The sequence below is a fragment of the Taudactylus pleione genome, unplaced genomic scaffold (assembly GCF_031769625.1).
Source record: "Taudactylus pleione unplaced genomic scaffold, aTauple2 ptg000148l, whole genome shotgun sequence".
NCBI classification, from domain to species: Eukaryota; Metazoa; Chordata; class Amphibia; order Anura; family Myobatrachidae; genus Taudactylus; species Taudactylus pleione.
Window position 1 is genome coordinate 2,497,172 of NW_028284550.1, and position 19,121 is coordinate 2,516,292.

The 19,121-nt window shown below is 47.6% G+C and overlaps 1 protein-coding gene across 1 annotated transcript in view; it reads right to left on the reverse strand.

Annotated features, from left to right (window-relative positions):
• The window catches only part of LOC148522291 (uncharacterized), a 105,876-nt gene that overhangs the window by 83,210 nt on the left and 3,545 nt on the right, over nucleotides 1-19,121 (reverse strand). The window contains exon 2 of the mRNA XM_088474175.1: nucleotides 10,062-10,088. Within this exon, the coding sequence (XP_088330301.1) occupies nucleotides 10,062-10,088 (27 nt within the window). The remainder of the gene's footprint in view (nucleotides 1-10,061; nucleotides 10,089-19,121) is intronic.

Consider the following 19,121-nt stretch of genomic DNA (forward strand, 5'->3'; position numbering starts at 1 on the left):
TCTGAAAGTTTGCAGTTAAAGCACATCTTGTTTGTTTCATTTCAAAGCCATTGTGCTGGTGAATAGAGGCCAAAATATGAGAATTCTGTCAATGTCCCAATATTTATGCACCTGACTGTATTACACTACTTCCATGAGATTATATGTATTTGGCAAAGTGTCAAAGTATTACGTTACATTGTGGCCCATTTATTAATGATCGTATTTGTAATATAATCTGGACGTGCCATCAATATCCATCATTGTATTGTAGGATGCGATCATATCGGCTGAATGTATTACTGTACCTCTACAGACCACACATGTGCGGCAGCCATTGCAGGGGAGGGGAAGTTCCTATTGAACCCTCTCCCCACTAGTATTGCAATGTGTAGCCCACAGGCTGCAGCGGCTTACTCCCTCTTCCGAAGGATTAAGCTGCGGGGTCCAAGTTCCGGAATGCTTTGTATTCAGGAGGTTGGTAAATCGGACACAATCACATCCTCCATAGAAACCTATGGGAGCTGCGATGCTGGCAGAAATGGAGGGAGATAGTTGCTGCAATCCCTCCATAATACCTCTGGGGTATACATAATATTTGCAGGTATTCCCCCCAAAAACGGGTGTTTTCGGTGAATACACCGCAAATAGTAAACTATAAATAGACCGCCTTGTAACGCATTACCTGACATTTTGCTGAATACACACAATCTCATTGAAGTAGCAAAAGATAAATACAAAATATATATATTGTCGCAGTATCACCAGAGATGGCACTGGTGAGCAGTAGATTCTGTGTGGGGCAGGAGAGATCCACCCACACAGAGAAGAAAAGGGTTTTGGGAAGATGTGTATGTGCTGCCTTGTGGAGAGAGCTCAGGTGTGGGCTGATGAGGAGGCAGACCAGTCAGGCTGCTGTTGGAGACAGTCTATGTGGGACTGTGGCAGCCAGAGAACCCAGTGAAGCTAAGCAAGCCATTAGGGGCCAAGAGACCTGGGTCTGTACCTGCAGGAGGCAGGAGGGACCACAACCCTCTCAGACTATGTGACATTGAAGCAGCTAGGCTGACTGTGTTTGTATAGCTGTGGCAGCCTAGCCAGGCTGGAGCTGGTGATAGACCTGCAGAGAAGCAGGCTGAGACTTTATTGGCAGATTATCTGCACCCTTATAGAGAGGGTTCAAGAAGTGAGTTAGACACCCTAAAAAGGGGCTAGGTTGTTTATTATTTTCTGTTTGTTTCCTGACTTTCCATGCTGGAAAGTAAAGCATCACTTATTTACTTGAAAGCTGTGTGTGGACCCTCATTAAGCACCTAAACACTGCACCAATCCACCCTCTACTGAGCTAATTACCACAAGATATCACTATATATATATATTTTTTTTTATTATACACACACTGTATACACACACAGTTAATAAATCAAATAGATTGGTATTACATAGCCTACTCTCCCGGGACTGTCGGGAGCCTCCCGAAAATTGTGTGCCCCTCCTGTCAACTACGCAAGAGGAGGCAAGTCTCCCGCATCGTTCGCTGCCCCCCTGCGACCACTCATAAAAGTGGGCATTTCGGGGGGGGGGGGCGATGACGCGATTTGCGCTCTATCGTGTCAACGTAGCCCCGCCCGCTGCTTTGTAATGCCGGTAATATCTGCATTATATAGCGGGGCCGTGATGATGCGGACACACCCCAACTCCACCTACTTCAGCCGACTCACCCTCCCTGCTGCACCGACCTGGCAGCCCCCTCCCAGAAAGTTGGCATGTACTGTACTGTATGTTACATAGTATATTTGCAGAAAATCAGCAAGTTAGCTAGGTGTGTATATGTGGTTACAACCTCATGTCCAATCACATCGCAGTGTCACTACCATTTTCCAAAACCTAATAGTTTACCACCCTAACAAAACCATTTGTGGAACTGAATATACCAGAATTATAAACAGTATTTTTATATTTAATTGAATCTGTCAAGACAGGCGATAAGTTCTGTTACAGATAATGTGTTTGAGTAAGCAATTATTATAGAGGGGAATTTCCTCTGTCTTACAGTACATGTCAGGTAGATTATCTGTTCAGACACCGTACATGACTTCCTGTGTTCCTGCAGCTGCAAATAAGCCAGAACGACTGCAGGACTTTTACACGCTCAGTTTCATAACATCCCCTCCCCTCTGGGTCTCTCCCTCCCCTCTGGGTCTCTCCCTCCCTCCCTCTATATGTCACTAATAATACCACACGCTTATATGGGCTTCAAGTTCTCTCTGTGCAGTAATCAGTGCTTTTACTTAATGAAGTGAAGGTAAAAACAAGTCATATAGGGAGGGGGGGGGGGGCGGGGGGCAGGGGCACATTTATTGTAAATTGCGACAAGCCTCTGAATATCACGGGGTATATTTACTAAAATGCAGGTTGTTAGAAGAAGAGATGTTGCCCAGAGCAACCAATCAGATTCTATTTAACAATTATCTAGCACCTTCTAGATTAGAAGATGATAGCTAGAATCTGATTGGTTTCTATGGGCAACATCTAAACACCCAAACTTTAGTAAATTTACCCCCTCTAGTGCCCTGCCCAGGACAACATTTGGAAAGTAGGAATATTTTTTTTAAATCTGCTGCAGCAAATGTGTAGAAGTATTCATATAAATATAATTATATTTCCCAATGTAATTATCCTGAATGCTTGTTGGATTAAAGGTTTGAATACATGTAAGTAAGGATAAGGCTTTAAATCCCATTTATGGACAATATACGGTCTCATTGCATATATACAGTGTTATCTGGAATTAAACTATTATTTACTATCAACAACATGAGGGCCTGATTCAGACCCGGTCGCAAGCGCTGAGCGCTCACAACCGGGTCGATGGTGGCCCACAGCGCATGCGCACAACGGAGCCGGCTCCGTCATGCGGATGCGCGAGACCCGGCTAGCGACGGGCAATCCGTTGCTCCAGGTCTCGCACCAAAGGGTATGAGCTGTCGATGTTGAGTGACAGCTCGCCCCCTATGGTGGGCAGGCCGGGGGGGGTGGCTGCCCAAACGGAGGCGTTCCCATGTGAACGCCTACCAATTGGGGGCGGCCCCACTGACATCACGATTGATGTCAGTGGAGAGATTCCGGCTCTGTTAGAGCCAAAATCTCTCTGGGGCTTGCGGCCATGAGACCCTACCACAAGGGTCTCGTCGCAAGCCCCTTAGTCGCGATGGTCTTGACCATCGTGACCATCAACCTGGCCGCTCACTATAGCTGTGGGTGGTCACCCACAGCTATGCGAGCGGCCAGGAGGCCGCACACCCAAAAAAAAACCGCCCTGATTCAGAGCAAGGCCTTAGGACCTGATTCAGACCCAGTCACAAGCGCTGAGTGCTCGCAACCGGATCGATGGTGGCCCAGAGCGCATGTGCACGATGGAGCCGGCTCCATCGTGCGCATGCGCGAGACCCGGATAGCGATGGGCAAGCCGTCGCTCCGGGTCTCGCACCAAAGGGGACGTGCTGTTGATGTTGAGTGACAGCACACCCCCTTTGGTGGGCGGGACGGGGGGGTGGCTGCCCAGACGGAGGTGTTCCCATAAGAACGCCTACCGTCTGGGGGCGGCCCCACTGACATCACAAGTGATGTCAGTGGGAAAGCTTGCAGCCACGAGACCCTACCACAAGGGTCTCGTCGCAAGCCCAATGGTCGTGATGGTCTTTGACCATCGTGACCATCATCCTGGCCGCTCGCATTAGCTGCCCTGATTCAGAGCGAGCGCTCTGTCAGAGTGTCCGGCTCTGAATCAGGGCCTTAGTTCGAACTGTGTGTAATTGATTATGTCAGCTGGCAAACAGAGGAGGGACCCGTACAATATAGGTTAGGAGTGTAACATCTGTGTCTGAATGATTAGCCATGCTGAACTCTTTATGGGGCCAGTCATAGGGCATCACAGGACAATGGTTTGGGGATGATGAAGGTGTCCAGTGCGGATATTCCTTAATAGAGACCTCCAGATGTGTAACCAGTGTACATGTAACGCTCTAGCATTCACAGCTGCAGTCAATAGCTGAAAGTCCAATGTGGGGTTTCCTAAGGAGACCACCATCGCCTGAGGTATAGAGGGTCTAAATATAAATCTCAAAGTCCAAGATTAAAAGGTAATCTAGTCTAATGCGTTTCACTGATCTCAATCAACTTCTTCAGGGTCAAGGTAGATAGTAGTCTGTCCAGTTTCTAAAGGAAATCTCTGGACAATTAGGGTTCATGAACATCTGTATTTGTAAAGGGAAGAAGTTATACAATTCAGGCAGTAGTATACTGTACATACAGTACAACAAAAGAAGATATTAAGGTCTAGACAAGACAATCCAATAGAGATATAACATTATTAAACTGTTAGAGGAGCAAAATAATAACCCGCTCTACTAGGGTCCTTTTAGACTTTATAACACATAAGAAGGAATCGGTATGAAATACCGGCGGCTGTTTCAAATCCCGACAGGAGGAGATCCAGACGCCTGCTGGTAAGTACCCCAACCCTTCCCTCCCCCCCTAACCCTTCCTTAGGGGTGCCTAACCCTAAAATCCCCCTGGCAGTGCCTAAACCTAGCTCCCCATTCCCGCACCCTAAACCTAACCCTCCTGGGGAGGGGGGGGGCTACCCCCAGTGGCGTCCCTCCCCGCGGTGACACCCAGTGCGGGGAGGGACACCATGCGCGTTGCAACCGCCAAAATGGGGGCATGGTCTTTGGGAGGGGGTGTGTCGGGGGCGTGGTCTCGCATATCGGACCTTCGGGAGGGGCGTGGCCTCACGGCGCTTATCCTGCCGTGACCGTGGTAAAAAATGTATGTATGATACATTATGTATCAATGGGGTGGGGGGTGCAGGAGGTGCGGGCATGGACAGTGTCGGCTCCCTCACTGACAGGAGCCGAGCGCTGCACTTAGTGCTATAGTGCAGAACCCGGCTCCCGACACTGAGGGGGAGCCTGCACCTTGGTGTCACCCCTCGGCGGATGGCACCCGGGTGCGGGCCGCACCCCCCGCACCCACCTTGTGATGCCACTGGCTACCCCTAACCTACCCCCAAGGCTGCCTAATCCTAACCCCCCCACCCCTAGGTGTGCCTAACCCTAACCCCCCAAAACCAAAACCTAACCCCTCTACACTACCTAAAAACGACCCCTGCGCAGCTAACGCTAAGGACCCCCCGGACTTGCCTCATTCAGGCTGTCATCCTTTGGCATTCCGGTGATGGGATTAAGATAGGCGTCAGTATTTCGGCACCTATCTTAAATCCCCCGCCGGGCTTCTCCTGTCGGGATATAGACCGGCAGCATTTCGTTCGCCGGTCTATAAACTGCATCACCATAAGATGATTAGATATGCAACGTGTAAAACCATGGCCTATAGGTCACATGATTGGAAGATAATTTATTTAAAGGATATGCAGAAGACAGCACTGCAGAAGGTAAGTAAGTAAGGACTAATTAAGCCAATTGGAAACATCCAATTGCTGAATTAGTCCTCAGGGGGGGGGGTGTCGCCGAGGTCCCAGAGCAAGTCCCATTGATTTTTCCTAAAATTAACTATTTTAGAAAAAAAAAAATCACACTTGCTCTGGACTCTAGAGGTGCGAGAATAAAACCCCCCCGGCGCTCAAAATAGAAATATTGCCGCACCTGCAGGAAAAATCTCACAGGTGCGGAATTATTGCTCTTCTCGCCCCCAATTGAATATGCCCCATAGGGTGCTATAAAACAATTGCGTCACCCCATGTCTAAAGTGACGGGAGATCAGGGTGCGATAGTCAGTTGTTTTTGGGTGCCCATGCATATGTCATGCCCAAGTAGACAGGGCTTAGCACAATAAAGCGGTTAAACCAGTCTAAAGTCCTGCTTTGGGCGCCCAGACTCCAGTTTAGGATCTCAACTTATCGCAGATTTCTGCTCGCCTGCCCGGGGACTGCGAACGGAAATGTGTGCTCCTGCGGCTATACGCACCTGTACAGAGCAACGATTGAATTCCTCTGTCGGGCACCCGGCACCATCAGGTGCAGGCGCAAACAATTGAATCACACCAATAGAGAGCAAACTAGTATAGAACATATTTGAGGGCATTTGTGAAAACTTCCCTGCAACAGGAGGTGTTGCCCATAGCAACCTGGAGTCTGTAATTTTATTTGACTTTTACTTTCACTTTCTAAACTGTAGTAAAACTGGTTGCTATAGGCAACACCACTTTTTCTAGGTACTTTCAACAAGGCCCCCACTGATTTACATAGTGTTTTTCACTTATTTGTGCTGACAATGTCGGCCGTTGGCGACTTGGTATCTCTTAAAGTATGGGTCCAGATCAGAATATACAGTACTAAATGCATATATGGGGGGAAAAGCCACGTTTTGATGCCAGTTTCATATTTTGGTTAAAATACTAATTTTAATGAGCCATACAGCTTTTACTTACAGAATAATAGGTCTAGTGCAGTGGTTCCCAAACTTTTCTGAATTGTGGTGCCCTAGTATATCAGAATTGTATTCACGACACTCCTAAGCCAAAAGTTTGTTATGAGAAATTCAGAAAAATTTAGTAAGTGAATAAATTGTGCTTACCTGTCATCCTTAGGTCCATTTATGTAGTGGGTAACAAGTTTGTGCTTCTGTTTGTCCACTTATTTGTATTACATTGGCCATAAATAATTAGATTTTTTTACTGGACCACCAACCTGAGGCACCCCAGGGTGCCACAGTGCACAGTTTGTGAACCACTGGTCTAGTGAATAGTTTATTTCAATTATGTTCTTTTACCATACTTTCATACATGTTCTGTTAATTATCTCTGTTTTACCATGGTAAAAATGTTATTTATTACTGCTAGGCGGGAACATAAGATCACCACTGTGTAAGTACTGGTTGATTTTCTTTTTTATTCAAGTTTACAGACATGTGTTATGGTACACCTGAGCAATTGCATAAAACCACTAGCACCACACTACAGAGGTCTTCTGCCTATAACAACCACCCTTTTCCTATAGAGAGAGATGCTATCACCGGTATTGAGATGCCGCCAGATCTTAAAAACACAGGTTAGTAGAGGTTTATACAATTATCTGATGATCACAGGGTTAATGGATTAGCAGAATAACAAATTTGAGTATAATGAGACTGTATAATAAACTCATTTTTGACAAAAACATCTAGAGTTTTAAACAGCTTGATAATAGTACTTGCAAACAAATTGCACTTTTCCAATATTAACTAACGTGATAGTTAACAGGTGATGCAGGAAGCAGAAGACAATGGATCAAAGTGGAAAGCACAAATGATATTCAACACACCAGCAGTGCAGAGAATTCACCAGGCACTCAGATAAGCATGCTTACACCAAGGCATGAAGCTATAACGGACAAAGAGGTGAAGGCCTGGCTCCCTTATAACACAGACCAGTAACAAAACATCAATTAAGACCAACCCCATGCAAGTGAAGTGAGTTACAGGTACCGTATGTTACTGCACATAGGAGAGCAACTAGGGAGACTCCAAGCAATTAAACACCTGCTGCAGACATGTCTTTGTAGCCTCTAATCACATACACTGGCATCTCGGCAAAGCTGCTGGGACACTGTAACGTAGCACTTAGTATGCAGATACAGCTGCAGTCACACACAGAATTTAGACATGCCGCAAATCATTTTGATCAGCAGAAGTTGCTTGTGCGTCCAATTCACATCACACTGCAAATAAGACATATTTGAAGGTAAAAAGTTGCATAAATATATGCTCGCAGTTACCGAGTCACGCCACAACATGGTGCAACTGGAATGGCTGTTTAAACACACAAGGAAGTAAGATGTATGTGGACACATCTGTATGTCCCTGTTACATGTATGACCTGTTATATGTATGTTACTGTTACATGTAGGTCTTATTTTATGTCGGTTTCTGTTATCTACAGTATATACTCGAGTATAAGCCGAGTTTTTCAGCACAAAAAATGTGCTGAAAAAGTACCCCCTCGGCTTATACTCGAGTCAAGTGTAGCGCTGACCGGACGGAGTTCGGTCAGCGCTACACACTGCCAAACACACAGCCGCCGGAGCTGGCAGCTGCGTGTTTGGTGTAATCAGAATATACAGAAAAAAGAATCTCCACAAAGAAATGCATTGCTGCTGAATTTATCACTTACTACAATTTATTTAAATTATATTTCGAAATAAGAGAGACAGTAAAATAGAAAAAAACCACACTGATAACAATTTCTGCATCTTACATGGATCCTGTGCTTCTTTATAAGGTGTTTCTTACTGTGACAATGATCTTTTTTTTGGAATCTTTCACGATAATTTCTGTTGAGAATCCCCCAGGTTCAGTGAAACCGGCAGAGGGGGCAGTTCTGTGCTGTCTGTGCTGCCGATGACTCCACACTTCTGTACCGTATAGACTGGCTTGCATCCCATGATCCCCTCTGCTCATTAACGTTAACAGTAGACACTCAATTCACCTATAGCAGCCCCTTTTCCCATAGTCCACGATGTACTCACTGGTGCTCGGTTGCCACAAGGACATACTGTAATGTGGCTGGTATAAGTTCACAACAAGCTGGTACAGAAATAAAAGATATATAAGTGTAACTCCTGCTCACCTGCTTAATGTGTAGGGGACAGGTCACACAGAGACTCATTATCTATATTTATATCACTTCTGCAGGCGGTGCCTCTACCTGAGTCTTTTTTCTAGATTGAAGAGGGGATCTACCAGGGGTGGCTTGGGGAAACACATATGGGTAGACAGTATTCTCTATAAACCATTACATGTACTGGATGGAAAAGAGTCACCCTACTGTAAAAGGGGTTTGCAATTTGTATTAAGAATCATATGGCAAAGTTATCATTAAATTCTAAATATTACCTAATTTAGACCAATGCAGTAGAGGCATTGAAGTATATGAGACATTTGACACAGTCATTGCCTGTTATATATATATATATATATATATATATATATATATAAAAAAAAATCTGCACTGGCAGAGAGAGAACCATTTGGGGACACACAAGGTGCAGCTGGAGGAAGATATATATAAAGGTCTCTGTGCAATCAGAAGATACCTGTGTAATGGTAAGATCGCGTACTGTCATACAAACCAGCTCATCATTACACTCTAATATGACATCTAAATTTACCATAAGAAACAGAGCGTTATTTAAAAACAAAAGAAAAACTAGACTCCAACAACTGAAGACAATGAGTATAGCTTTTCTCTAATTTATTTCTCTACTTCTTGCATGTTCTAAAAGGTATCTGCAAATAGTACGCCAAGACCCCTGATGTCTAAGGGGGGGGGGGGCATTATTCAAATCTTCTAGAATGGAAACCTGGAGGTGTTACTCATGGCAACAACTCAGAAGCTACTTAAAATGTAATCTAGTAGAAATTATGGGTTGGGTACTGGATGCCAGCGCTCGGGGTCCTGGCTGTCAGAATCCCGACGTCGGCATCCCGAAAGGGCTAGCATACAGACGCTTGTTGTTCAGCATGCCAACCCCCCCCCCTTTCCTACTCTAACCCCTAACCCTCCCTCCCCAGTGCCTAACCCTAACCATCCCCAGTGCCTAACCCTAACCTCCCTCCTTAGTGCCTCACCCTCACCCTCCCTCCCCGGTGCCTAACCCTCCCCGATGCCTAACTCTAACCCTCCCCCTATTGCCTAAAACTAACCCCCAATACTTACCTTCGGGATTCCGGCGCCAGTAATTAGACAGTCAGCATCTCGTAAGCCGGGATGCTGACTACATCCCGAAATTATAAGATGTGCTTAAAATCGTGTATCACTTAAAAGCTGGAGCTGTTCCTCCCCGACTTGTATACTATCGTGGCTTCAGAAAAGCTGCTGTTTTTGCGCAGACGGTTTTCACAACAGGTCACTTTTGTTCAACGTCAGTCATTCTAATCTGCGCACGTTCCTTTATGTGTTTGTCAAATAAACAATAATCTGCAAATTACTGTAAACGGATAATGTTTAATTACAGTTTTTTTTCAATTAGAAATATAACATATTTTCAATAAAAATGAGATGGATGATATTAATACTGTACTTACCGCTTCTAGGTATTGGTCTCGGTTCCACTGAAACAAAAAGAAATAAATATGGCATCAAAATAGATACAATTGTAAATAGTTATAAAATATTTAAAAAGAAAAACTTTACAATATGAGAAAAATACTTTTTTTCTCCTAAGAATAAAGTATTAATTCAGGGATTTATTCTGTTGCGATTAGAGCACAGTTCTTGCAGAGGTAGCAGTAAAATCGGGTTACTTGTTAAATAGGCATTCCTATGCAATGGCTCAAATGATGTTTGCAGGGGCTACAAATATCGGCACCTGTATACAGGAGGCAAAAAATGGTGGTGGGGTAAAAAGACCCTGACACTAGGCACTAAGGGGGTGATTTAGCAGATGACGGAACTGCCAAGCCGCACACTAGCAATTTTGCTATTCCGTCCTTGCTAAAATGCAATTGCAGTCGGAGGTGTCTAACACCCCCCTGCTGCATCTGAGGTTGCAGTGTGGGATCTCCATCGCGACCATTGGATGGTGCCGGCCAGCTGAGTTATACCCCTTTCAGGCATGCCGAGAATCCCGGGAATTTGGCCTGCCTCAGCCAAATTCCCGGGTTGCCGCGTATGTCTGAAAGGTACCTAGCCGGGAACACCAGGAATAGCCGACCCTTCAATCCACCAAGGAATTTCCCGGGACTTAAGTTACGGGAAATTATCCTGCTTGTGTCTGAATGGTGCTACCCGGGAATTTACTGTTCCCGGGCTGCACCAAGCAGCTTTTACACTGAGTTGGCAGCGCAGAGCATCCTATAGGACGCTCAGCACTGCTGCTGCACAGAAAACCCCAGCCGGATGCCGGGGACACCCGCCGGCGCTGGAGATCGCCGACAGGTCTCTGCCATAGTGGGCCGCCCGCACTCCCGCTGGACCACCAGGGCAGAAACGTAAAAAAATAAATAATTTAATAATAGTAAAATAAAATTAATAAAATGGCTGCAGTGATTGGTCAGCTGGCTGCTGCATGATGATGACATCATCAGCGGCAGCCAGAGAGGGGATAGGCTAGTAATGGCAGAGGAGAGGCAGCTAATATTAAAAACTAAAAATCCGGCTTATGACTGAAAGGGGTCTACCTGGGAATTTCCCGGGTAGACGCTGTAGTGTGAAAGGGGGGTCTCTACCAAATACCCGGGAATTTACACAGGAGAAATTCTGAGCAGGAAATTTCCCGGGTCGTATGTCTGAATGGGGTATAAGTCTCAATCTTTTGAAGGCTGGCCAGCATGCGAGGCCAGGAATCGACGTCCTACAAACCTGTACACACATTTCCAACAGTTTTGTGGACATGTATTGCGTGTGTATGCACTGCGTACAATTCAGAACAGAGTGAACATAAATACAATCACTGCACAATCCTACACAACTCGGTAGTTGGGGTGTAACTACTGTAGGTGGTAAAGAGGTGTTTGCTTTGGGCTAAGCTCAGTGAGTGCGCGTTTAGGGTGCGATGACAGATGTGAGGGCTATGCAGTGTTGTGTGTACACATATATGAGCCTGCTCTCAGGTGGACCTTCTGCACCTACTGCAGTATATATCTAGTGGAAGGGTTAATGAGACGGCTATGAAGCCAAGCGTACGGATAGAGTCAGGTCGCAATGATGCGTGCAACATCTGCACTGAGTTCTGTGCACACAATATGGGCAGGACCAGATCAACAATGGTGCGGATGTGAGAACATCCCCAGAACTCCACATAAACATAGGCCCAACATTATGAGATCATGGTGATGACCAGCCACCCACACGGTCGGCCATAAACCATAAGTATCTATGTTTTGTCGCCTGCTCTCTTCCATTCCGCTCACCGGGTAACTGGAGGAGAAAGAGACATCAGAGCTGCAGGCCCCCTCTGTGGATGGCGACTCTAGAATAAATGATTTTTGCTTTGCGGTTCTGCAGGCAGGAGCACCTCGGCTATATGGATGAATTGGGTCAGAACACTGAATGCAGCATTCCGGGCAGTCAGAATCCTGAAGGTAAGTATGCTAACCAGGGGCGTATCTATAATGGGTGCAGGGTGTGCGGGGGACACTGGCCCCTGGGTCCAGGGGGGCCCCATACCGCACACCCTGCACCCATAGTATTACTTAACTCTATGGAGACTACGTCGGAGCGGGAGTCCAGCACTGTAAAAATGACTGGAAAATGGCCGCCGCAGCCATTTTCCTGTCAATTGTGCATGCGCAGTACCGGGAAAATGACAGTGGCAGCCATTTTCCCGGTGCCCTGAGCATACTCTATAGACTCTGGGTGCTCTCTAGTGCCCAGAGTCTAACGTCGGCGCCGACCGCGTACAGTTCAGTGCGCTGCTGGGCAAAGAAACACCCCTGATGCTAACCCTCCCCCCCTAGTGCCTAACCCTAAACCGAACCCTAATACTTAGTCAGGATGCCGGCGGTAGAGATTGTGGCGCCAGGATTCCAACTGCTGTCGGAATTCCAGCGCCAATATTCTGTACGCCAGCATCCCGGTTGGTAGCTACTGTACATCCCTGTGTATTTAATGGAGCCGGCGACCATCTGTATTTCTCTACAGCCTACACCCACTTGGCCAATCACATTCAGTAAGCTATTTGCCTTACCCTCCTATCCCCGATGTTATCATGGGCATAATGTACTTACATTTGAAATGAGAAGTTACGGTGCACTTTAATTTCTATGGGTTTAGTCACCTATGTACGCCTTTGGGATATGTGTTTACCATGTACACCCTAAAGTGTGTGCATTGAGTACTAATGCATCCGAATACTTGAATAAGTTTGAGGATAGATAAGCACCCTGTTTGATATGTAATTTTGGCCCTCATTCAGAGCCACTCGCTAGCGGCAGTACGCTCGTTCCGAGCGATGTTCGCACATCTGCGCATGCGTACGGATCGTTATACGCATGCTCGAACCAGTCAGTGCGGCCGAAATTCATGTGCTCGCAAAATAGCGAATGCCTGATAATTTGAGTGACAGGATGAGGCGTATGTGGGTGGTAACAGGGGAAGGTGCTTGAAAACGGGGAGTGGAAATCAGAACGCAGGCGTGCTTAAAGGTCAAAACGGGCGTTTTATGGGTGTGCATATTTAAAACAGCAGCGTCATTGACCACGTCACTGGGTTTTTTTTAAGCCAGAACTGTTCGCAAAATTGTGGTAGCAAAAACCAACCACAAGAATAGCGAGCAGTTCATACGCTGGTCGATGTACTCGATTAATCTAATAAATAGCGGACATGACGTATGGTGCGTGCGGCCAGGGGGCGTTTTTAACAAATAAACGAGCGTATGTTTTGCTCGCTCGTTCAGACTTAGAGGTGTGAACAGACTGCAATTTGCGAACGGATCATTTGAATAGCCACCCCTTGTTTTTGAACGAACGACCGCAAATAGCGAACGGCTCTGAATCAGGCCCTTTGTTAGGTAAGTTAATGGTTAAAGCTGGGGGGGGTTGCATTCGTCACTTGAGGAGTATAAGCCTATGGTAGGATTTAGGGGAGGGCTTAGAGGTCCCATATAAATAGTCTGGGGAAGGGAGCCATCTTCCTCTTTCCAGTTTATTCAACAACCAGGCTGGCTAAGTGTCATACATATTGTATTATACATGTCTGTCTTTTATTGTTTATTCACTTCTTCATCTGTTTGTCTTGCATCAATCCTGTGTCTTTTTTATCTCCTGCTTTTCTTATTCTATTTCTTTCCTCTCCTTTTCTTTAAACACCGGTTCCCCTCTTTTCTTTTCTTTTCCCTCCCCTGCTCCCCTTCCCTCACCCCCAGCTGTCCACCAGAGCCCCCCCCTCTCCTCCCCGCCTTGACATTGCCCAGGCCCCGTGTCCTGATCCCTCCCGCGCCCACGCCGCTTGATGCAGGCTGCTATCCCCCTTACCTGTGAATCAGTGCCCCTTCCAAGCACCGGTTGCGGCCTGCTTCCGGCCGCGATGCCGCCTCAGCCCGGGTCCCCGCTTCTGGCCAGCGGGCTCCAGGCACCCCCGCGCCCCTCCCGCCCATCATGGCTGCTTGGCTCTCCGGCAGTGCTGCGAGTAGCGCAGGCAGCCACAATTCCCCGGCTCAATCCCCGCTGTACCTGGCCAGCCCGCGCCCTGCATCGGCAGCTGGCCCCGCCCACATGGTTGCGGCGGCCATTTTACTTTTACACAGCTGCGGCAGGGAGCACTGCCCCCGCAATACTACCCACTATTGTTTATCCCCAAGGCCCCCCCACATAGCGTGCCCCCCCTGCGCGGTCCCACATCACTGGGAAAGCAGGCACAGCACCCAGCAACTTCCTGGGATCAGTTTCCCCGGCACCCATAGGGGGGCTTACACCCCTTCGCATTCGGGCATTTGACGCTCAGCACACCCCCCCCTATTCTCCCTCCAATTATATTTGGGGTGCAGCAGCCTGACTGGTCCCCTTATTTTCCCGCTATAGGGTCTCCACGCAACCCCTCCTTACAATTTTTCCACCCTGTAACTTCCGGCCCTGCCCATGTACCACCAGCCACCACCTCCCTCCCAGTACCAGTTCGCCCCCCCCCCCAAGATTTATTTATTTTTTCACCTTTCTACCAGGCGCAGCAGCCGCCCCCCCCCCCCCCCCGCAGCCGCGTGCATGCAAGCAACACGCACACCACAACCCCCACTTCTCCTTCCGCCCCCAACTACCAGCGTTCCCACCCGGGTCCCTGGCACACCAGGCATCCCTGCGGGGGGACCTGCTGTTCCTTTGGTTTCACCTATGATTGTTTCAAGCCCCCAGGTTGTGTTTTTTCGGAGTCTTCCAAGCACGTTGTCAAGGTCCCGTGGACGGATAGTATGGTGATATCGTCGAGTCAAGTCGTGGTGGGCGCACTGCGCAGCGAGGGACTGTTGGCGAACACACAGGAGGCAGGGGCTGGTCCTTACGCGTCAGGATCCGGTGAGCATGGTGTTAACCCATTCACGCAGCACACATTCCCCATCCACTGATGTTTCTAGTGATCCTTCCAGTGCATCTGAAAGGCCGCACAAGCTCATGCATTGCTTAGTGCACAAGTTTAAAAGGAAGCAGGAGAGCCCTTAGAGTTCTACCACAGTGTCGGCAACTAAGGTGCCGGAAGCAGCGGGGGTTATGGTTCACTGCGTGAATACGGCCATCCTTAGGGGTTTAAGGTTTAAAGTAGAGAGCGCTTAAAGAAGGGTAAATTTGTGGCTATGTTGGCGTTTACGGCCGAAGCGCAAAGGTTTTAGATTAGGCTAAGTCAGCGCGAGTAGTAGCGGAGGAAGCTCTCCATTCATACCAGAATTGGCGACGGGTATGTATGTTTTTCAGGCGGGCTACCTTGAGTCCAGATACAACAGGAGGGGCAGGCATTGTTTCAACTAGGTTTCAAAGACGTCGACGTTCGGCTTGCTCGATCACTCTGCCTAGCTCGCCCGCAGATTCCTCGGCTGGTCAGAAGCAGCCCTTTCTGGCCTGCCCAGATCTGCGGGCATCAGCTGCGGGTAGTGCTATGCGGGTAATAACGCGCAGTGTCATGAAGGGCAGGCTGTGGATACAGACATATCGCATACTCTGCGGTCTTGGTCTCCCAGCCGAGGTGTGCGGAAAAGCACCATCGCTGCGCGATGCAGCACGGAGGTGTTCCGAAAAGCACCATCGCTGATTGTTTTGTGGTTTTGTTGAAGAGCTGGTTGGGTCGTTAACCCCCTTGGGAGGAAGCTGCCTTTTTTGTTGCAAGGTTTTGGCTTGGGTTTGCGTTACCTTTGACATGGGCGATATCCGAGGTTTGAGTTATCCAGGTTTTCTAGGAGGAATCTGAAAGCGGCACATGACCATCCAGAAGTCGTTAGGAGTAAAGTGGAGGCGGAAGTCAGGTGGGGGCGCAGGTGCGGCATCTTTTGCTCCCCCCCCTTTTTAGAGGGTTTGGTGTATCGCCTTCTAAGGGGCGTCGTAGAAGGAATTACAGAGTCTTACCCAAATGGAAGGGTTGGGCAATCATACAAAATATCTGTCAGATCACTGCGTCGTTTAACAATCTTGCAGATATGCACTGGAAATGGTGCGACGTTTCGGGGGGAGGGCTCTACTAGCTAAGGCAGATATCGAAACTGCTTTTCGACTGCTGCCCATTTCACCCCGAGTCCTTTAAATATTGGGGGATTGGAGTTGCATGGCTTTATTATGTTAGACAGAGGGAAAGCCCTTATGGCCTCGTGGTTAAGATGACTGTTTTGACATGCCGGCCGATTGGCCTTTCCATTTCGTGTACTTTATTTGAGTGTTTTAGTACTTTTTGCAGTAGTGTGTCCAGGCGGGTATAGGACATAGTGTCCCGCTACCTGGATGTTTTCATGTTAAGGGGCTAGTAGATACCTGAGTTTTGCCAGTATTTAATTAATTCCTTAGTTTCGTTGTTACGGGAGCCCCGGTGCCTAGTGACAGGAAGGAGAGTTCAGTTATGCGCATATCTTATTTGGACATAGAAATCGATACATTGATAGGATTATGGCGCTTGCCTATGGCGAAGGCGTGGCGTTTTGGGGAGTTGCTAGTAGCATTTCATTTTGGTGAAAAAGGTTTTTGCTAGCACAGTTGCAGTCGCTGTTGGGCCCCCTCAGTTTGGCATTTAGAGTCATACATAGAGGTTGGTTTTTCAGTAGACAGCTAGAGGGAGCCACAGCAGGGGGTAGGAAGCCTCGTCACCTCATATGCGTCCATCTGGAGCGGACTGGAGATTCTGCGCAGTTGTTTGGTTTTTATGCACAAATTCAATGGAGTACAGTTCTGCACGCGTCAACCGTAGCCAAGTCCGAACTTAGACTGTTGTAGATGCGTCCTGTTTCCTTAAGTGGTGCATTTAAAGGGGAGTGTGGCGCGGAACCTTGGCCAGTTTCTTGTGGGGACAGGGCCTAGAAAGGAACATCCTTATTGAGATTTTTTCAATTGTAGTGGCGGTCGAACTGCGGTCCAGCAAGCTTTGCAATAGGCGAATCCTGTTTTGGTGATAACTTAGGTGTGGTATCGGCAGGCACTAATTAAGGACGGACTTAGATCCGGCCTCACGGTTGTTAGGCATTTACACTGCTATGTGTGTACGGAATACTGAGTTAGGGCATGGCATGTTTCGGGCGTTGCTAATGAGATAGCAGACTTCTTATATCGTTCAGTGGGACAGGTTTCATTTGCTTGCGTCTCCGGCTAATTTACATGGTTTATCCTTCCCCTTCCATGCCTGGCGGATCGGTGCGCCGGCATCAAGGGCCTCACACTGAAGTCATTGGCACCAAGTACATTAAGACCTACACGCCGGTTTTTGTGCGATTGGCAAGGTTTTTAGCTTCCAAGAGCGGGAGTTTTCAGACGATTGATGATTGTATGGCAGAGTTTGTCTGTAGCTGATATGTCAGGGGTCGTTCCAAGGCTGCTTTATCTTCAGCGTTACCCAGTATAATTTTCCAAGTTGAACGTTTGGCGGAACCGGTATTGATTTTATGACAAATAATTTGTATTAACCAAGGCATTTAATAGGGTTGGCAAGAGAGTACTAACCAAGAGGGTGGGCAAGGGAGCATCCTAACACAGGTGTTACGTGGAGCCCCATCAACCCAGCCCTATTGCAGGATTTGATTGGACCAGTAAAGGGGTTGCTTTGGTCAAGTACTAGGCGCCCCCTCTCCCCCCCCTTTTTTGAGTTTAGCATTTTCATTAGCTTACTTTAGGGCTTTTAGAATGGGCAAGCTAGTTGCTGCTACTAAGATTTCTGCGCTATCAGGTTTAATGTTAAAATAAGGTGGTTAATAAGCCGGTATTGATTTTATGCCGATTACATGGGTCTAGGATGGATTAACTGGCCAGGGAGCGATGGGTTTCTATTCAGATGCATGCAGATCCTGTTGGGCCAGTTGCTTTAATAAGGTTCGCCCTCCAGGTGGTGGGCAGTGGTTATCCTTGTTAATCTAACCCCCTTTGTCCAGGTCGTAGTTTGCGAGGGTGTTTCAGAATTATATTATAGCTAGGGCGGTGGAAGTCGTATTTAAAAGGGGGACAAGTTGCATTAAGTAGTTGCGCTCCTTGCGAGTTTGTTGGGAAACCCAGGGGCCTTATGCCTACTGCCGCTAGGGATTCTGAAAGGATTTTCAGCTTTTTGCCCTCAAAGAGGTTTTGCTGTTTTTCATCTTCAGATGGGTCACCCAACTATTTGTTTCCCTTTCCTTGGGGTTAGATTGTTGTTGTTATATACATACTAATTTCTGTCTGCATAAATACCAATATCTGTCTGTATAAATGCCAATTTCTGTCTAGGTGAACTAACTCTCGGGTGTGGGAAAATTCCTATATTTACTGGGCTATAGACAGCACCCTTTGGAATTACAGGCCCAAATTTTGTTGTGAATGGGTAAGTTGCATTGGTTAGGATTACGAGAAATGCACCGAAAGTGCCTGCTAAATGCCCCATGGGCAGCAGAGGAGAAGTTTGGGGCCCCACTTGGGAGGCAATGATTTGGGCGCGTTCGTGGGTATTGAACGGATATGGCCATTGTACGCTTGTCATTTAGCGTTGGCGGAAGCGTCATACAATACCCAAGTTTATGTTACGGGGCGAAGAGCTTTCATAGGCCCGATGGGGTACACCTCACGGGTGCGGGGCTAGAGCGGTGACCAGTGACCTCTGCAGTTTTCACTTTAATTTTAAGAGGGTCACAGTTTTAGTGGCGGGCCTGGTTCTGCGAACCGGGCTTTGGCGGAAACAGTGCTCATGGGCGGCCTATTATTAGCGCAGGAGTGCCTGTGGTAGCATTCTTCCTTTGAGAGCGGCCAGTTTGTCACCGCCTAAAAGGGGGGACATGGTCATTGTTCCAAGGGAGGGACCAATGCTGTGCCAATTAGGGAAGGATGGTACTGCCCCCGGTCAGTCTGTGCAAGGCGGCGATCCGCCCCCCTTTTATTTGTATTGGTATCCATCGGGCTGTGGCCTCGGAGCACTGCTTTCTTCTTGCCACCTATTCTAAAATTTCAATTTGATCAATAAATTCTGGCTGTGACCTCTTTTAATTCCATATACATGTGTCAGTGTGT